Source organism: Helianthus annuus, chromosome 10 (assembly GCF_002127325.2).
Source record: "Helianthus annuus cultivar XRQ/B chromosome 10, HanXRQr2.0-SUNRISE, whole genome shotgun sequence".
NCBI classification, from domain to species: Eukaryota; Viridiplantae; Streptophyta; class Magnoliopsida; order Asterales; family Asteraceae; genus Helianthus; species Helianthus annuus.
The window spans coordinates 180,886,888-180,905,836 of NC_035442.2; the positions used below are offsets into that span (position 1 = coordinate 180,886,888).

Genomic DNA, 18,949 nt, shown 5'->3' on the forward strand with positions numbered 1-18,949 from the left:
CAAAAAATATAGCATGTGATTTTTTTTTAACGTGAAACAAAGCTTGGCCATCCGGGTACACCCATAGGCAAAGGGTCACCTACGCCTGTAATTACAGACAATACTGATGATCTGGCCCGTCACAATTCCAGAGGAAACCACCGCCTGAAGATCCACTGTGGTAAAACTCTTTGCTCACGCATGACATTTTGTCATGAGTGAGACTATAACTGGCGACCTAAGTCATCAGCACCGCTGGAAGACAACATAACAATTTATAAAAAAGTAATACGTCAATAGATTGATTAAAGTTTTTGGATTAAAAGAAGACATGCTTAATATATCACGAAACATTGGTCTAAGCCAAGAGAATTAAAATATACCCACCCACTTTCTTAAAAAAATATATTTGGCCACGACATACGATCTAGGGACTGGTGAAAATTCCATGAATAAAACGACGTTTTTAACTCTAACAGTCGCATTCATTTATTTATTTTTTCACGAAATTAACTTCATTTCTGGATTCAGATCTCCGATTGAAAGATGGCCGACGACAAGCCAACTCTGTTTTCTCCATACAAGATGGGGAAGTTGAATCTCTCACACAGGTAGTTGTTTCTGTACGTATGTCCTCTGATGATGATGATAGTTTAATGAATAAGTTGGTGTCTGTCTGGTAGGGTGGTGTTAGCTCCGATGACTCGGTGTCGGGCGTTGAATGGTATACCGAATGAAGCGCTGGTCGAGTACTACACTCAGAGGACAACCGCCGCTGGATTTCTCATCACCGAGGGAACAATGATCTCTCCCACCTCCGCCGGGTAGGCTATTCTTCTCTCTCTCTCTAGATGGATTATGTTATGGGTGGTGTTTTATGTAGTCAAATCACATTCTCTAGTCTTCTCATGGTCTATGTATGTATGTATTCTAGAATAATAAGACTATCTCCAGTGGTACGGATGTCTTTAGACGCCCTTAGCTTAGCTGTCACGTCATATCCTTACAAATCCTTAAAATCTCTTATTTCATCTCAACCCTACAAATATCATTACCCTTCTTAATTTCCATCTTATTACTTACCCAATACACACACTATCAAAATAAAACATTTTGTTCTTTTACTTTGGGCCCACTCACTTACATAAACAAAACTTTTATGGAAGGGCTTACATGTTAAAGGCATCTATGGATAAAATCTTAGGCCATGTGTAGTCATAAAGCCCCAAAGGGGCGTTATGCGCCATGTGGCATGCCACGTCACCCCGGGGCTTTATGGGGCTTGAGGCCGTAGTCATAAAGCCCTACCTCATCATAACCAAAGTGTAAAATGCAGGGACCAAAGTGTAAAATGCAGGGACCAAAGTGTTTTAATGCAGGGACCAAATTGTAAAATGCAGGGACCAAAGTGGAAAATGCCCACCTTCTCGCGCCGCGAATTTTTTCACGCCGGTTTTTTTTTTTTTGATCATCGCGCTGGGGGGGGGCGGTGTGGGGGGCTCCATACCGGCGCTATGGCCTTCACCGCGCCCCATTACATACGACCTTACAATGCTAAGGGCCTGGGCCTTCAAGGGCTACCTCCAATGGATGCATTGAAGATAGTCTAATCATATAACCCCGTGCCCACGCTATCCTCGACAATAACTAAAGTTAGATTCCACCCCACTCACGCTCACTAGATTATTACCACCACCACCACATGTTATGTTGCTTTACGGTTGTTGTTTTTCTTCCCCTTTTAGTACTCAAACTTTAACTTGTTTACATCCGCTTTGTATAACGCTGAGTCATGCATATAAATTCCATATCTTTTTTTTTTTTTTTTGTGACATGGCCGGCCGATCGTTAATTAGTATAATTTGATTGTGCTTGCTGTACGTGTGTTCAGATTCCCGCATGTACCAGGTATATTTAATAAACAACAAATTGAGGGTTGGAAGAAAGTGGTTGATGGAGTTCACAAACAGGGCGGTCTCATATTTTGTCAATTATGGCATGTTGGTAGAGCATCCCATCAAGGTATATATGTATCAATCTCAATCATTAATTAATTATCTTTCGTTTCTCAAGCTTAAGACAAATATTAGTTTTGTGTTTTGTTTTGTTTTGTTGAACAAGTAGTGTATCAACCCGGTGGTAGTGCACCAATATCATCTACGGAAAAGCCCATATCCAACAAGTGGAAAATATTAATGCCAGATGCAACCTACAGTTCGTATCCACAGCCCCGCCCATTGGCAACCCATGAAATACCAGACGTCGTCCAAGACTATCGTTTAGCAGTCATTAACGCTATTCAAGCAGGTTAGCTTAAGACTCACTAAATTGCACTTTACTTCCTTCTTTATGTTTGAACTTTGAACGTTTACCAAAATATTAACAACACTACTCCGATCCAATTTATGTTTCTGTCAAATACACCTTGATTACTTCTATATAATCAATCCAAATATGTACTGTACATGTTCAAAATAAAAGGAAAAGATAATATTTTACTAAGAAAAAGAATGGAAAGTGTCCTTCATGTGTAATACGATACTTAATTGAGTTAATTCTACCAACATTATTCTTGTTTATTAAAGTAAAGTAAATGGCAAACACTAGAAAGTAAATTCAATGAAATCAGTGATCAATGTTTCCTAGACTTCATCTTCTGCCTCAATTAGTAACTTGGTCTTAATTTGGTTTATTTGATGAAATGTCATTGAGCAATATTTCTTTTTCAATCAGCTGATTTCTAACCAGTCTTTGGTTTATTTGTTTTTTAATAATAATAATAATAATAACAATTAAAAAACACAGGCTTTGATGGCGTTGAGATACATGGAGCCCATGGTTACCTACTAGATCAGTTCATGAAAGATGGAATCAATGACAGAACAGATGAATACGGTGGTTCCTTAGAAAACCGCTGCAAATTCTTGCTGCAGGTGGTACAAGCAGTGGCTGCAGCCATCGGTGCAGACCGAGTTGGTGTTAGAATCTCACCAGCAATCAACCACCTAGACGCCATGGACTCTGACCCACGCAGCCTAGGGCTAGCTGTTATTGAGAGACTGAACAAGCTCCAGTTATGCTATCTTCATGTGACTCAGCCACGTTACACTGCTTATGGTCAAACCGAATCAGGAAGCCATGGGAGTGAGGAAGAAGTTGCTCGGTTGATGAAAACTTGGAGAAGGGCTTATGTTGGGACTTTTATATGCAGTGGTGGCTACACTAGAGAACTAGGGGTCGAAGCCGTTGCTCAGGGGGATGCTGATTTGGTGGCTTATGGTCGACTTTTTATATCCAACCCTGACCTGGTTTTAAGGCTGAAGTTGAATGCACCCTTAAACCGGTATGTGAGGGCTACCTTTTATACCCATCATCCTGTTGTAGGCTACACTGATTACCCTTCTCTTCACAAAACATATGAACGACTTTCACGCTTGTAATTTTGAGCTATGTTAGTTGGATTCATAACTGTGGTTTCAAGTATTCTAAATAGCGAGTGTAAAAGTATTTGGAGGTATATGTATATTTGTAATTTATGAGCTCTAGGCTCTAGTTATATCAAGGGAAAATTCATGAAAATAGGCAAGTTGACCAAGTAAGTTATCAAAATAGGCATTGGTTTTTAAACAGGCATCGACTTTTAAACGCATGGGCTATGGAGGTGTCGGCTTATCGGAGTGTGGGCTATGGAGGTGCCGTCGTATCAAAGTGTGGGATATGGAGGTACCAATGTATCGGAGTGTGGGCTATGGAGGTGCTAACATCTCAGAGTGTGGGCTATGAGGTGCTAACATCTCAGAGTGTGGGCTATGAGGTGCTAACATCTCAGAGTGTGGGCTATGGAGGTGTCAGTTTATTGGAGCGTGGGCTATGGAGGTAATGGATTATAGGAGTGTGGGCTATGGAGGTGCCGACTTAATTTGTCCTTTTCGTGTTGGTTGTTTTAGATTGCTTATTTTACAAGTCCACAAATTCCATGCCTATTTTACTTATTTTATATATCTAATTGGCCAACTTGCCTATTTACATGATTTTCCATAATTATATCAAACTATTAATCTTCACATATCATGAAGTAATCAAAATAAGGGGGAGGGGTTGGTTATCACTTGCAAATCCATCACTCACAACATTCAATCAAGTTCCGCCATGTCATCAACAATTATTCCATCACTCACAACCTTTTTTAGTGGCAATGGTCATCACTCACAACACCCAACAATAAACCCTCACATCCAATTATCACGGAATAGCCATAACGCGTGAATTTTATCACGGAATCCAAGTTTCATGCGTTAAAGTGTTTGAGTGGCGGTGGTTTGTTTGTAACATTCACGCGTGGAAGAAAAGTTTCACAGGAAAAACTTTCCCCACCCCGCCTCCCCTAAGGACGTCCGGTATCCTGTCACAATTTTACCTAAAAATAACAATTTCTCTTATGACACCCATTCATTCATTCATTCCAGAGGTTTCCCTGGATGTTCATACCAAAAGAAAGGAAAGGAAAGGATAGGATAGGATAGGCAACGCACATGATCCACACATTTTCTACATCTTCCAAAATCACATCAATACGAGATATTTTCTTAACTGTCTTCTTTTGCACCCCCATCCATGGTTTGGTTTGGATGGCGTTGCAAGGACCACTCTGATATTTTCTTTAAAATATCTCTTACCTCTTTTGTTTTGAGGCAAAATGATAATTTCTTTAAACAGGGCCAAGAGGGATAGGAAAAGCGCACATGCATAGCTTTCACTCTGTTTTCATTGTAAAACCACGAATGCATTTAAATTATTTATTTCTTTAATTTCATTCCTAAACTAAACTGTCGATTTTAAATTTCGATATCTGAAAATACATGTGAAATATAAAATATTCCCATAAAACAGAGGTTGATGTATTAGTTTGATATCAAACATCATCTACACTTGGATTGTTGTCTTATACCATTAGCTAAACCATTATTCTAGCAAGAACCCCAAAGCTAACACTTTTTTCTACAAGAATAATCGAAATGCTCCCACAACATACATACATTGATATTGATATATTCTATAAATGAATAGCATTTATTTGATTGCCGGCCTATAAACGTAAAGACAGTCCACCAATGTATGCTATCATGTGTTTGTTTAAGGTTTTAATGTTTGGTAAATAGAGGGCAGGAAATCATTCTTTCAAGAATTTACTACAAACTATTACTTAAATACTATAAGATTTGGGGACTTTGAAAAGAAACAACACATACATACATGTGTTATCTGGTAAACACTTGTGTGTTTTGCTTATTTTATGATGAGATTAATTATAATTCAAATGAGACTTTGAACCCCAAATTAATCCATGTCTTCCGAATGTGTGGCTATGCGATATCTTGGGCGGGATATGCTTTTGGATGCTGTATTGTATCGTATGAAGGAAGGAAGGAGAAGGAAGACTATACAGGCGGAAGGAAGGTCACATGATGCATGTAATGCTAGAAAGAAACAAAGAATTTGTGGCCTCTCTCTCTTAATTGGCGGTACCCTACCCATTAGATCACGTGAAGCCCTTGCATGCATGGCCATGCCCATCCCCATCCTTCTATATAAACCTCATCTTCCTCATTCCATCTCAATTCCAATTCCAATTCCAATTCAAAATGTCGATTCAAATTCTCTTCTCTTTTCTTTTTCTGCTTGTAGCCTCCTCCTCCTATGCTTCAGTGCAAGACTTTTGTGTAGCTGACCTCTCACAATCTGACACCCCTTCTGGATTCCCATGCAAAGATGTCAAAAAAGTGTCCGTCTCTGATTTTGTCTACTCTGGGCTCGCTGCAGCCGGCAACACCAGCAATCTCATCAAGGCTGCAGTTACTCCAGCATTCACTGCTCAGTTTCCAGGGGTGAACGGCCTCGGGATTTCTACAGCCCGCTTGGACCTGGCAGTTGGTGGAGTCATCCCCATGCACACTCACCCTGGCGGCTCCGAACTTTTGGTGGTCATTGAAGGGACCATTTGTGCCGGTTTCATATCATCAGCTAACACAGTCTACTTCAAGACTTTAAAAAAAGGGGACATCATGCTTTTCCCACAAGGGTTGCTCCATTTCCAGATAAATTCTGGTAAGGGGGCGGCTCTTGCCATTGTTAGCTTCAGTAGTCCAGTGCCAGGGCTCCAGATTACTGATTTTGCTCTCTTTGCTAATGATTTACCCACTGAAATTGTGGCTGCAACAACTTTCCTTGATCCAGCAACAATTAAGAAACTCAAGGGTGTTCTTGGCGGGACTAATTAGGGTCCTCACTTGATTTGTTATGGTATTGTCATTGTTGTTTGTTTGGTACCAACATTTTGGTGGTTTGTGTTTGTTGTTTTTTAAAGGGGTGTGTGTGTGTGTGTCTGTAAGCTTAGAAGTTTGTTTCTGGATTGCTTAAATGAGGTTCGGAATAATTAATAATTTGAGTTGATTTCTTTTCAATTCACTGATTTACCAAATGCTGCAATGTCACAATTTTCTAAACCTATCATTAAAGAACACACATTTTGGAGAAGATTGCAAATGAGTAATAGAGAATTCTTAAGAAAATGACAGTTACACCCTTTTATCACTTGTTCTTCAGATCTCCCACCAAAATATTTATGGTAATTCTCTAGAAACTAGATTATGTCAACTGAACTAACAGAACCTGAGTATGGTGTAAGATGGTGTTTAGGATTTGTACATATATCTAATGCATTACAGGACAGTAAGATATACATTGAAAACCCAACTAATAACAAACCAATCTAAACACTTTTCAAGCTAACAAAGCTTCTCTTGTTAATTTGAAATATTAAACTTTATCTTCAACTTTAGGCTTATCTTTATATCCCCCGTCAAACGAATAGGTGGTGGACACTTGTGACAACTACTGTCACTTCCAAAATATCGTATACAACAAATACTTAGTTTGACACTTGCAACAACAACTGTCATTTCCAAAATTCCGTGTTCGATGATCCAACAAAAGACTTGATCTTGTTTTACCTCCCTTTTGATATGCTTTACATTGATTAAGAAAGATTGCTTTTAGGATACTTCCTCTAACAATTAATTCGTCAGGTTGTGAAAAAAAATTGGACCACTTTTGAAGGGGTTAGTAACGTATGATGATATGAGTCAAAGTATGCTTATTATTTATTAAACAATTTGTTGCTTAATTTTAATTTTGTAGGTACATGCAAAGAAAAGAAATAGAATAGAGGCGAGCAAATTCAACAATCTTGTTTTTGTTCAATTTAAGGGCAAAAGTGAAATTGCATTAATTTTAACGTTATTTTACTAATTCGTGAAAATAACGTTAAAAGCGGCAGATGATTAATCATGCATCATGTGGTGGCCAGCATTGATGGCCGAAAGACAAAAGCGTACATGCACTAATCGGCCTTTGTCCCGATTGTTGAGTATTATGTGCCTTATATCTAAGGCTTGATGCAAAACTACTATCGAGTCGGAGGTCTTACTGGAAGCAGTCTCTCTATTCCTACAGGGTAGAGATAAGGTTGTCTACATTTTACCCTCCTCAGACCCTACCTTAGCTTTGCTATTGGTGGGATTTATTGATGATGATGATGGTGGTGATGATGTTGGTGATGCTGGTGATGATGGTAGTGATGGTGGTGATGATGGTGGTGCTGGTAGTTGTGATAGTGATTGAAGAGGTATGGTCCTAAATTCTACACCATTTTCAGTTAAATGGCGCAAGCTTAAGCAGCGCAAGCATCAAGCTGCGAGTAAGGCACAACTCAAATAGTACAATTAGTACGAACTTCAGAACATGTGGCCAATAGACGCACGTTAGGTTGTGTCCAACAGTGCCTCACGATGAGCAATTGTGAAGGAGACAAGAAGTACACAAGGACACTGACGTGTCGATGACTGTCGTAAGGGTCAAAACCGACATTGTCTTTAATCACACCTAAAACGTACCTGGGATTTTACCAACACCCCCATACTTAGGTAAACGCATCCGTGGAGATAATTAACACATGGTAACCTGCAAGAACACACACACAAAACAAAACAAAACAATACAAAACAAAAAACACACTTCTCTATATCCTCGGGTTGCCTCCAGAGAGCGCTAAGTTTTGGATCTTCAGCCAGATCATACTTGTGGTGCTCAAGGTGGTTAAAGTGAGCATTTTCCTACTGCGTTTCCAATATACACTCGGTATTTGATACCCCAATTAAGTGCTTGTTTTGTCAAAAACCGACATGCTTCTTGAATCACCACCAGATTCCTTATATCCACACTTTCCTACCGAATTTCCCCCAAATGCTCGGTAATTGGCATTCCAATTCAAAACTCTATTTCCAACAACTGATACATCCATCCTTTCTAAGTAATACCACTTTTGAATAGGGATGTTCATGAGCCGAGCCGAGCTAGGGCAAGCTCGGGCTCGGCTCGGATTTGAAACCGAGCTGAAAATCTAAGCTCGGGCTTGGCTTGGTTTTAAGCTGAGCTGGTTCGGCTCGACTTGGTTTGGCTCGATTTTAAAAATAAAAATTAATACATAGCTCTCAAAATTCAGTATTCTAAAATATTATTCAATACTTCAAAAGAACATATTCAAAATAAGTTCAACCAAATGCATTACAAGCTAAAATCACATTCAACAACGTAAAATAAGTTTTATATTTCAAGTAAATACAATATTTGTTCATTAGCACGACAATCAACCTTTAAATATGTCATAGATATCAAACTACAAGCCTAAATACATGTAAATAATAATCATTTTTTGTAATATATTACTAGTTTTTTTACCTGGCGCGCGTTGCGGCGGCGCCATACCCGACGTGATAAATTATAGATTACAATCAATCAGACTCGTATCCGGACTAAATTTACGTTGAAACATAGAGTAATCCGAATTCATGTCGTTGAATGAAAATATATTATATTTGACCCGACTTGTTTCCAAACAAAATTTACGTTGAAACGTAGACCAATCCAAAACGTACATAAAATAAATACTTGTGGCGGCATCGTACGCGACGTGATAAAGTATAGACTAAAATCGACCCAACTCGTTTCTGAACTAAACTTACGTCAAAACATATAGTAACTCAAATTTATCTCGTCGAATGAAACATATTATATTTGACCCGATTTTGTTTTCAAACAAACTTACATCAAAACGTACATAAAAGTAAAACATTTTGTAACTGACCCGACTCATTTTTTTTAAATCACGTTAAAGCGTAGACGAACTCAAATTTATACGGACACGTACATAAAAAAACAACGTAAAAAATTAGTTTTAGGATAAATTCGAAACTTTTGAATCTTTAAAGGTAAAAGTGACATGTATAAAATTAGAGGGTTTGTTTTGTCATTATACTAAAGTTTATGGGGTAGAAGGGGTTGGTGGATTTCTCCACCGACCTTCGAATTCATGTCGTTGAATGAAAATATATTATATTTGACCCGACTTGTTTCCAAACAAAATTTACGTTGAAACGTAGACCAATCCAAAACGTACATAAAATAAATACTTGTGGCGGCATCGTACGCGACGTGATAAAGTATAGACTAAAATCGACCCAACTCGTTTCTGAACTAAACTTACGTCAAAACATATAGTAACTCAAATTTATCTCGTCGAATGAAACATATTATATTTGACCCGATTTTGTTTTCAAACAAACTTACATCAAAACGTACATAAAAGTAAAACATTTTGTAACTGACCCGACTCATTTTTTTTTAAATCACGTTAAAGCGTAGACGAACTCAAATTTATACGGATACGTACATCAAAAAAACAACGTAAAAAATTAGTTTTAGGATAAATTCGAAACTTTTGAATCTTTAAAGGTAAAAGTGACATGTATAAAATTAGAGGGTTTGTTTTGTCATTATACTAAAGTTTATGGGGTAGAAGGGGTTGGTGGATTTCTCCACCGACCTTCTTCTTTAATATATATATAATATGTATATAAAAACAAAATATATTATAAGTAAAATAATTCGAGCTAAGCCGAGCCGAGCTAGGCTCACTTTCTAACCGAGCCGAGCCGGCTCGGCTCACTTTCAAACCGAGCCATATCGAGCGAGCTTTTTCTGATCTAAATCCGAGAGAGCTTCGAGCGAGCTCCGAGCCGCGAGCTTTTTGGACAGCCCTACTTTTGAATGATTTACCCAATATCTTGCAACGTCACGTTTCTGATCTTGGAACATGCATCCCTAACTTTGACCATTAAAACACTTGTCACAGTGAGTTTAGTAGTCTTTACTTCTTTCATAGATGTTACGTCTTTATTAAGGTTTAAACATATTACTTCTATTTCTAAAAGACTCGTAACCTCTTTTTTCTTTCACTTCCTCAATAGCAACGACGTGTTTCACATCTGACTCTTCATCGACTGGATGCTAAATCTTCATTAGGTCTTAAACATCCATATTCAAATTTGGAAGGACTTCGGCTTTTTTCTTCTTTGTTACTCGTAACTGTAACTGATTCTTCTTTTGACTCTCCAACAATTGTGGGAACCCCAACAACCTTTTTTTTTTCAATCTGTAAGGATAACCACCTTTGTTTTGCTTGGTGTTTTTCTAATGCTGACATTCCTGACCTCTGGTCGTTCACTTCCTCCATTAACAAATTGTACTTCCAACCCAATAACTCTAAATGGTATTTTCTCGATAGATGATGTTTCGCCAATTCTTGTTCAACATAAATCATGTGTCTTTTTCTCATTACCTCGTCAAGGCTTTCAAACTGGTGTGATCAATGATCTGCAAATGTTGGTTGAGAGTATCTATGTCGATAACTGTGATATTCCTCTCGGTAACCTTGATATGATGGCTGGGAGTATTCATTATAGTAATCATTATACTCTTCTTGGTAACTCACGCTTTGCTCTATGATCGGATCAAAATTTTTATAACTTCGATCACGCTCAGCATATCGATCCACATTGTCTCGATAACAATCTTCCCAAGTTGGGTAATAATTTTGCACATCGTCATAATAAACATCTAACTCATATGCTCTCATTCTTGCGTCTTCAAACATTTTTCGGACGTTAGGACAATCACCACGCGTATGACATGCAGTGGTGGACCCAGGAATTTTTCCATGGGGGTGCGAAACATTTTAAAAATTTTAGGCCCCTAGGTATATAAGTAAAAAAATCGGTTCGTATCGGGTCGGTTCGGGTCGGGTCATGTAAAACAAAAGAAATTGCGACATAACGTCCCTACTCATGGTTTCTATCACAAACAAATTGATGCATAAGTTCATCGCTCCATAAAATAATGTTTCAATTTTAATTTTCAACCCTAGAATCGTGTGTAATCACCCTAAAAATCATCTAAACAACCATAAAACGTCAAAACACATGAAATTTCAAACCTATTTAAGAATTTTGTTACCCTTTGGTGTCGGACGACGGTGGTTCGTGACTGCTGATGACGTGCTGTTGTGGTCGATGATCGCTGGTAGGAGACGACCTAAGAGAGGGAGGGCGGGATGAATTCTTAGGGACTATTGGGCTTATTTTAATTATTATAGTTTGAACTTAGGTTGAGTTTGGTTAATGGGCTAGTAATTAGTGGGCTAATTATGTTTAATGAAATAGTGGGTTAAGGTATTGGGTATTTGGGTTAAGTTGGGTAGTATAAGTTTATATAATTTAGGTAGTTTTTTTAATTCGAGTTTACTAAAAAAATTAAAATATAAATCGAAACATTTTTTTACCTAAGGTGTGTGGACGAAAAATTCCAAGGGGTGCGGATGAAAAAATTCAAGGGGTGCAGACGGGATTTTCAACGGAAAATAGCACTAAAATTTTTTTTTCCGGGGGGTGCGCCCGCCCACCTTGGGCTATATGTATGTCCACCCCTGATGACATGGACTACCACAATCTCGACATGACGAATAACATTTCCATTGTAAATCTCCAACTTAAGATTCTACTATCCGCACAGACAAAACTCGAATACCCAAGGTAAAAACAAACAAATATAACAAACAAAACAAAAAAAAAAAAATTTTGGATTTTAAGGGGTTTTTTATTTTAAGAAAGCAACTAAAATAAAACACTAAACACACTAACTCTCCGGCAACGGCGCCATTTTGAGGACTGTCGTAAGAAGCATGGAAAAACCTAATTAAACTAAGTAGATAGCGTAAGTAGATAAAAACATTATTCATATTGGAATTCAAATCAAAGTTCTTCATTGAAGACTGTAGCAGATGAAGGTAGGTGAAACAGGCAACCAACATGTTGACATGAGGGGAAAGAGATGGTAGGTTAAAAGATATTAATGCCCTCACGTGGGTCCCACGTGACTATAATTAACTAAGAAAATTAAATGGGTTTGGGGTAAAGGATCATTTAACATGTTAGGATTTGTAAACATTAGATATGATTAATGTAATTATTGAAGACAAAAGACACGATCTGCAATAACATACATACATAATGGAGAAGTTTTGTAATTTTCTCCAAGAAAAAAGAACCCACAGATGTCAAATATTCAGCATAAAAGATAACACAATGCACATATGGTTGGGAAACTTTTATGCATCCAATCAGCAATAGACAGAAACAAAAGAGAATATGGGACCTTCTGGGAATTTGATATATCCACTAAGACCTCCAATACATAAACGTAATGTTATTCATAGAATCGCAAACGAAATCTTAACTGACAGAAACATGTAAAACACTAACCCACGCCACTAGTCAAGAATTTACTAATAATAACAAAGGAACAAATGTAGTAACCCACGTTTATTTATTTGGAGATATTTCATATTTGGAGTGCATAACACGTATCAGAAACTTGTAAATATAATTAAGACAATGCAGATAATTAACATGAAAAGCAAGTAGCATGTGACAGGACATACATATATATATATATATATAATATTACAATATTAATAAAGCTAATATACAAACTAACAGATGTTTTTGCCATTTATAAAACTTCACCACCAGACCATTAATACAACAACAAGCCTTTTAGCTTTTGAAAGATCTTGAATTAGGCAACAATGGGGTAGGATGCACACGTTGCAACACCTGCAATCACCATCAAATTTAGCTTTTCAATAATCACTAGAAATAGTTAAACTGGTATTTAATTATGTCTCATTTAAACAAGATGACATACCACACATGTTTTTGCCCATCTCCATCTTGAAGTAACCATTCAACCCCCAGTCTGCTCCCCATGAGTTCTTTATCAGCCAGTATGGGACCCCATCTTCCACACCATACCCAACCGCAACCACCGCATGGTTCACATCCTGTTCAACACACCACATTCACATTCACATTCAAAACCAATCAACGTGTACATTAAAATGTTTTAAGACTAAAAACATCCTCACCATTGGACCGCTGCCACAGTCATCGCTAGTGAAAACTCCTCCAGTGTAAAGTCTGAAGTTTGCAATCACCTCGAATGCCACACTCACTGGACGAACAACACCTACTGCATGCTTCAATTCATCCTCAGCACCCTTTAGATTAAAAAAAACTAGTAACTTAGCAAATAATAAACATAATAAAAACTACCACTTATTTGTTTATTGTGTTTTGAGTGTGTTTGGGGTTTGCTTAACTAATTATTTGTGGCTCAAATAAGTTGATTTAAATAAGCAGTATAAAGTTGCTTATTTCAAAATAAGTAGTTCAAATAAGCAATCACAAACACCCTCTAGCTAGTAACTAGTAGATTATAAGCTAAGGGTTACCGTATACACACTTGAGTGACCTATAAAGTAGTTGCAATACATGGGTGGGCTTAATGAAACTACTTTGTATGTCGCTCAAATGTATTCCACACACTATTGGTTGGTTGGATAGATATAAGCTCAATATCATATATAGATATAAGATATAAACACATGAACTAAATTCTGTTTCCATAATCTCATTAGATGGTTGATTATACCGAGGTGATGTTGACGGAATCAATCACTTGGACGGCAGCATTCTCTGCTGAGTATTTGCAAACACCATCTTTCCCGGTGTAAGGATATGCTTCCTCAGAGTCAAGTCCACCATTGTATTTGATGTACTCATAAGCCTGGGATGGCAAGCCACCATTGCAACCGAAGTTATTAAAATCCCCAGCACAGTCTACTAGCTGTTGCTCAGATAGAGAGACTGACTTCCCAAAAGCCTGGGCATAAGCAGCTTCAAGAGCTCCAGTGGTGCTGCATAAGAATAATAATTATTATTATTTAAAGTTATCCACAAACAAAGGAGTTCACAAGATTAGAGATATTTACCTGAATGTCCAGCAGGATCCACAAGATCCTTGATTCTTGACTGGGCTCACAATTCCTGTTTTCCTCCAATCTTGCTGTGCAATACACACATGACAAGTAAGTAAGTAAGTAAGATGATAGATAGTAAAAGAAGCTATATATATGTGTATACCGTGAGTGGGACGACAGCATTAGTGAGTTTGTGATTGCCCTTTTTAGTAGCAGAGCAGTGTTGAGCAGCTCCCAGTTTGTTTTTGCTGAATTCTTCCCATGTCATATCAGCATATTCTGTTCCAACCAGCAACTAACTAAATCATATTTTGGTCTCCAATAACTTAATACATGGATTCACAAGTCAAACCCCACATCACATGGCGGCTAAGGCTAAAGTCAAACCCCACACACACGACACGGCTAACCAAGTGCTTGTTTACTAATCAATGTAAAAAAGGAACTCTGTTGTGATCTATCTAGACACACGAACGGAATTACTACTGGCAAAAAGAGTTGAAAAAACTCACCGTTGACTCCAAGAGTATAGGATAGCCCCTTCTTGTTGTGCGATCTAATCGTCTCCAGGCTTTCAGCGAAAATCGAGTACCTGTGTTTGATTTCCTCACTAGTTTGGTACTTCCTCCCGTACCTTTTCCATAAAAGTCAAACATGAATCGATGATCCACTTTTAAGTGCATAAACAGTGCAGCAGATTCATGATAAACAGTAACTAACCTGTGAGCGAATCGAGCAAAGGTGAGAGCATGAGGAGTTTGACCAATCACTTGAAGAACAGCGGTCTCAAGTTCCCGTAGACCATCAGACACCACTTGTCTGATCGGATTTTCATCGGCAAAGATGGATCCGATCCCACTCGCAGATACGCCGACGGCACAGGCCACCACGATCAGAGCTACGATGACTGACACCTGACCCATTTGATTTTATCAACACAAGACTCAACTGATGAGAAGAAGCACAGAGAATGAATGGCTTGCTTCTTTTTATAACCACAAAGAATGTCTCTGGACGTTGATGTATCCACGTGTACGGTGCTGATTGTTCTTTACGTTGGTCATGGCTTGTTATTTGTCAAATGCCAATTAACAAATAGGACGATCAATCTTCACGGAGATATTTTTTGTTTTAATAACATTTAATATACATTTCTTTTTCTTCTTTTTTCATTTTAAAACTATTCTGGTGGGTGTATATATGTCAACATGTGTGTATTTGTATTTTAAACATTATCTCTCATTTTAAATTGTTTACTACGCCACACTTGGATCATATTATTAATTTTTTTAAAATTAAAACTACTAAAATTTCATTAAATAAAAAAAATTACAAAATTCAAACAAATATTTCCAAGTGATTATAAATTTTAAATTATAAAATTCAAACAGTACACTTTTGTGTCAATCCCATTATACCTATAATATAAAAAGCAACAAAAGGTTTAACAAACAACGAACAGGCGCAATGCTTCGCACCACCGTTTGGCTTTGTATCGTAAAGTCATAACTCACACTGCTTTCCAAAATTTTCCCACATACGCACGCACCGTTTGACTTTGTACCCACACAAAAACTACCTTCTCCCCCCACTTTTCTAATCTAAACCGAAACGTCGTATCCTTTACGGAACCGTTGTGTCTACTCCGGTAACATCCTCCGGTGGGTATAAATAGGGTCGGTAGGGTTCTTCTTAGTTGTTCGTGTTCATCTTGATTCATATGCGTCTATTGATCCGATTATAGGGCCATCAAATTTGAATCATATCAAATTTTGTGAAGAACAAATCAAATCAAGAAGACGATCAACAGGGGCACCGGTGCCGTCTTATTCTTTTCTGATTATTCGGTTCTCTCATGTATGGTATGAACAACACATTCGTTTTAATGTTAACTGTTTGCATGTGATTTTTTGTTTGTACAATCTACAACTACCTGTGCAGATTCATTTAATCGATAAGTATGCTTAAGTTCATGGTCAATTTGTTTTTACAAATACAATTTTTTTTTTGTTTTATTTCGTCGTCTGAAGAAAATCATTAGTTTTCTTTGATGTACATGTGAAATTACATTGGTATTGAATGTCTCTGTGTTCCATCATTGGTTTGGGTTTATAGTAATAAAACATCAAAAGGCACATCTTATTGTGAAGATGATCAAACACGATTAGGCGGCGCCCGCCGTTTTGATTACACCTGGAACTGAAACATATAGTAATCTTCGTGCGTTCCATAAAACTTTGGGATTTTTAACAACCAAAGTTTGTTTATAGTAAGAACGCTACAAAATTGACAATCAATGTTTAACAAGCAACGGAGAGGCGCAACTTAAATTCACAATCAATGTTTACCAAGCAATGAAGAGGGGCAACTTATAGTAAAGCCATAAACCGATGCGTTGCATCTTTTACGAATCCGTCATGACTATTCCGGTAACATCCTTCGGATTTATCTGCCAAAATTTGTTCATAGTAATAACACATCAATCTAAATTTTGTGATTTAAGACGCTTTAACGTACGTGTGTGATCAACATTTAATCTATTTTTTTCCGTTTAATAGCCCATTAGAATGCGTGGTTACTAGGTCGACATAGTTTTTATTTTCTATGTTTTACGTATCGATCTAATTTTTATGGATTAACACATCGCAACAAGTTCATAATTATTACAAATACTTTTCGATTGGTTATATGGTAACACCAGCGTTGGCGAATGCACGTGCTATGAACGCGTCGTTTGTCCCCAAGGTGTGATGTAAATGAAAGATTATAACCAACATCCCGCCGCAACGCGCGGATTAGCGTCAACTTGTTATTATACAATAAAAAAAAATCTTTTTCTCTAAAAAAAGGGTCATCTTCTTCTTCCCCAAGACTTTCTACCACCCTAAAATATCATCGGCCAGAATAAATGAAGATTATAAAAACTTCACTCAGTTGTTTATTTTTTGTTTTTTTTTTTAACTAAAAGTAATGATATTTGACCTCGAAGGGTCTGATTGACCCAAGAATTAAACGAAAGGATGCTCCGAGCTTTTTTTTTAACAACGCTCCAAGGGGCGGCTATCCAGGCGTTTAGGGGCGTTTTTTAGGGATAAAACGTCCAAAACCCCCACTATGGGTGGTCTTAGTTGTTAAATTTAAGATAAAAACAACTTTTAAGACATTTAATAATTAGCTTTATCAAACTTATTATGTATTGACACTTGCTCTTGCATGTATTTCACAGGTCGCTAAGGTACTTAATCACGGCTATGACCACAACATAGCATTTAAAACTATTTTTGTTGTTTGCATTCATACATTTACTTATGTTGATTTTTAGAGGTTTGTTTTGACGCACTTCTTTACATTACATCTATTTTACTCTTCAGCAACTTACTTTGGTTTGTAAAACGAATTTTTACTCATATATAAGTCGTTCTATATGGTTAGTGTCTTGGATCCTGATTTGTCACGCATCGCGGTAAAACCCCGCGGGTGAAATTTGAGGGTGTGACAGATTATGCGGCACCTGTTATGATGGGAGACTAGGGGTGATCGCTAGTTCGATCCTTAAACTGAGCGGGTTTTACCTCATCGCAGTGTCGTGCCTTTGGGGCTTGGGCGAGTGTTCCCAAGTTTCGGCCCTAGGTGAGGGTTTCCCCAATTTGAAGACAAGTATATTCCAATGTGGTGAATTTTACTACTAATCCATTTAGAGAATTCTTTAAAATTAGCTGGCTTTCAATCATAGTTAAAACTTAAAAGAGTTGTTTTTGTTTTATTCAATATATTAAGCTTTTCATTCAATATAAGTTAAAAGACATCACTCGATCAAATAACAATTTCATTTTCTATATGCCCAATCTAATAAGAATATTACTTGGACCTAGTTATATATTTGTTTATGTTTGGTTCTTTTGAGACCCGTGTTAGTTTACAACTTTAGCTATCACAAATGTAGCAACCACCAGAATACATAAGCGATTGGTAGCTTACAAGGGTCGTGAAATCAATAGAGAATTTTACAATATTTGATATGCCCGGTTTTGAGTATAAACCATAAACCAAACTGTTCACTACGATTCGACACTTTTAAAACAAATCGGCTGACCAAACGTATTGCAATAAAAATTAAACGCAAGACCAAACCCATGATCGGTTTAAGCGGTTTTACGATTTTTATGACATTAAAAAATGAGAAGAAAATGAATGGTTATACTTGTCAAAGATAAGATTATTTTTTTGTTTTTGTTTTGGATGATGACGTTTTATTAAGCAATAAAAACTATGGGCCATACATGTGAAATATCATAGATGGAAAGGAGAGGAAGTTATTGTTTGTAGATAACACGGTACTTTATTTGAATATTACTCCCATATCATATCATGACCTCCCCTTATCTTCTAGAATACGTGTTCGACTTGGAACCACAATGACCTTTAGTTATTTTTATAAAAATATCTTAATTATATCCCTTTCCAACTCCATCAATTTCATACTTAAACATTGTTGTCCATACATACAAATTTGCATACATCAAGATTCTAAAAACAAGAATCTAGCTTAGAATTTCTTAGATCTTAACGTGAGGGTGTTTCCTATGCAAACTTGAATTATGTATGAGGTGGAGAAATAATCATTAAACCTTAAATCTAAATCTAATAAAAAATTTCAACTAATGTCACATGACATTTTTTTATACAAATCATTAATAA

The 18,949-nt window shown here is 37.2% G+C and overlaps 3 protein-coding genes across 3 annotated transcripts; 2 read left to right on the forward strand and 1 right to left on the reverse strand.

The window, feature by feature from the left end:
• Positions 1-380: 380 nt before the first annotated feature.
• On the forward strand, positions 381-3,558 carry LOC110886996 (artemisinic aldehyde Delta(11(13)) reductase). The gene is made up of 5 exons (XM_022134890.2): positions 381-590; positions 663-803; positions 1,871-2,001; positions 2,104-2,286; positions 2,785-3,558. The coding sequence occupies exons 1-5, from the start codon at positions 526-528 to the stop codon at positions 3,417-3,419; spliced, it is 1,155 nt and encodes a 384-aa protein (XP_021990582.1). The 5' UTR covers positions 381-525; the 3' UTR covers positions 3,420-3,558.
• Positions 3,559-5,595: 2,037 nt separating this feature from the next.
• On the forward strand, positions 5,596-6,440 carry LOC110886999 (auxin-binding protein ABP19a). The gene has a single exon (XM_022134895.2). The coding sequence runs from the start codon at positions 5,622-5,624 to the stop codon at positions 6,255-6,257; it is 636 nt and encodes a 211-aa protein (XP_021990587.1). The 5' UTR covers positions 5,596-5,621; the 3' UTR covers positions 6,258-6,440.
• A 6,299-nt stretch (positions 6,441-12,739) lies between these two features.
• Positions 12,740-15,314, reverse strand: LOC110886998 (thiol protease aleurain). Its single transcript, XM_022134894.2, has 8 exons — positions 14,972-15,314; positions 14,764-14,885; positions 14,415-14,530; positions 14,264-14,337; positions 13,924-14,188; positions 13,358-13,489; positions 13,138-13,273; positions 12,740-13,046 (listed from the first exon to the last, which is right to left on the reverse strand). The coding sequence occupies exons 1-8, from the start codon at positions 15,172-15,174 to the stop codon at positions 13,009-13,011; spliced, it is 1,086 nt and encodes a 361-aa protein (XP_021990586.1). The 5' UTR covers positions 15,175-15,314; the 3' UTR covers positions 12,740-13,008.
• Positions 15,315-18,949: the final 3,635 nt, after the last annotated feature.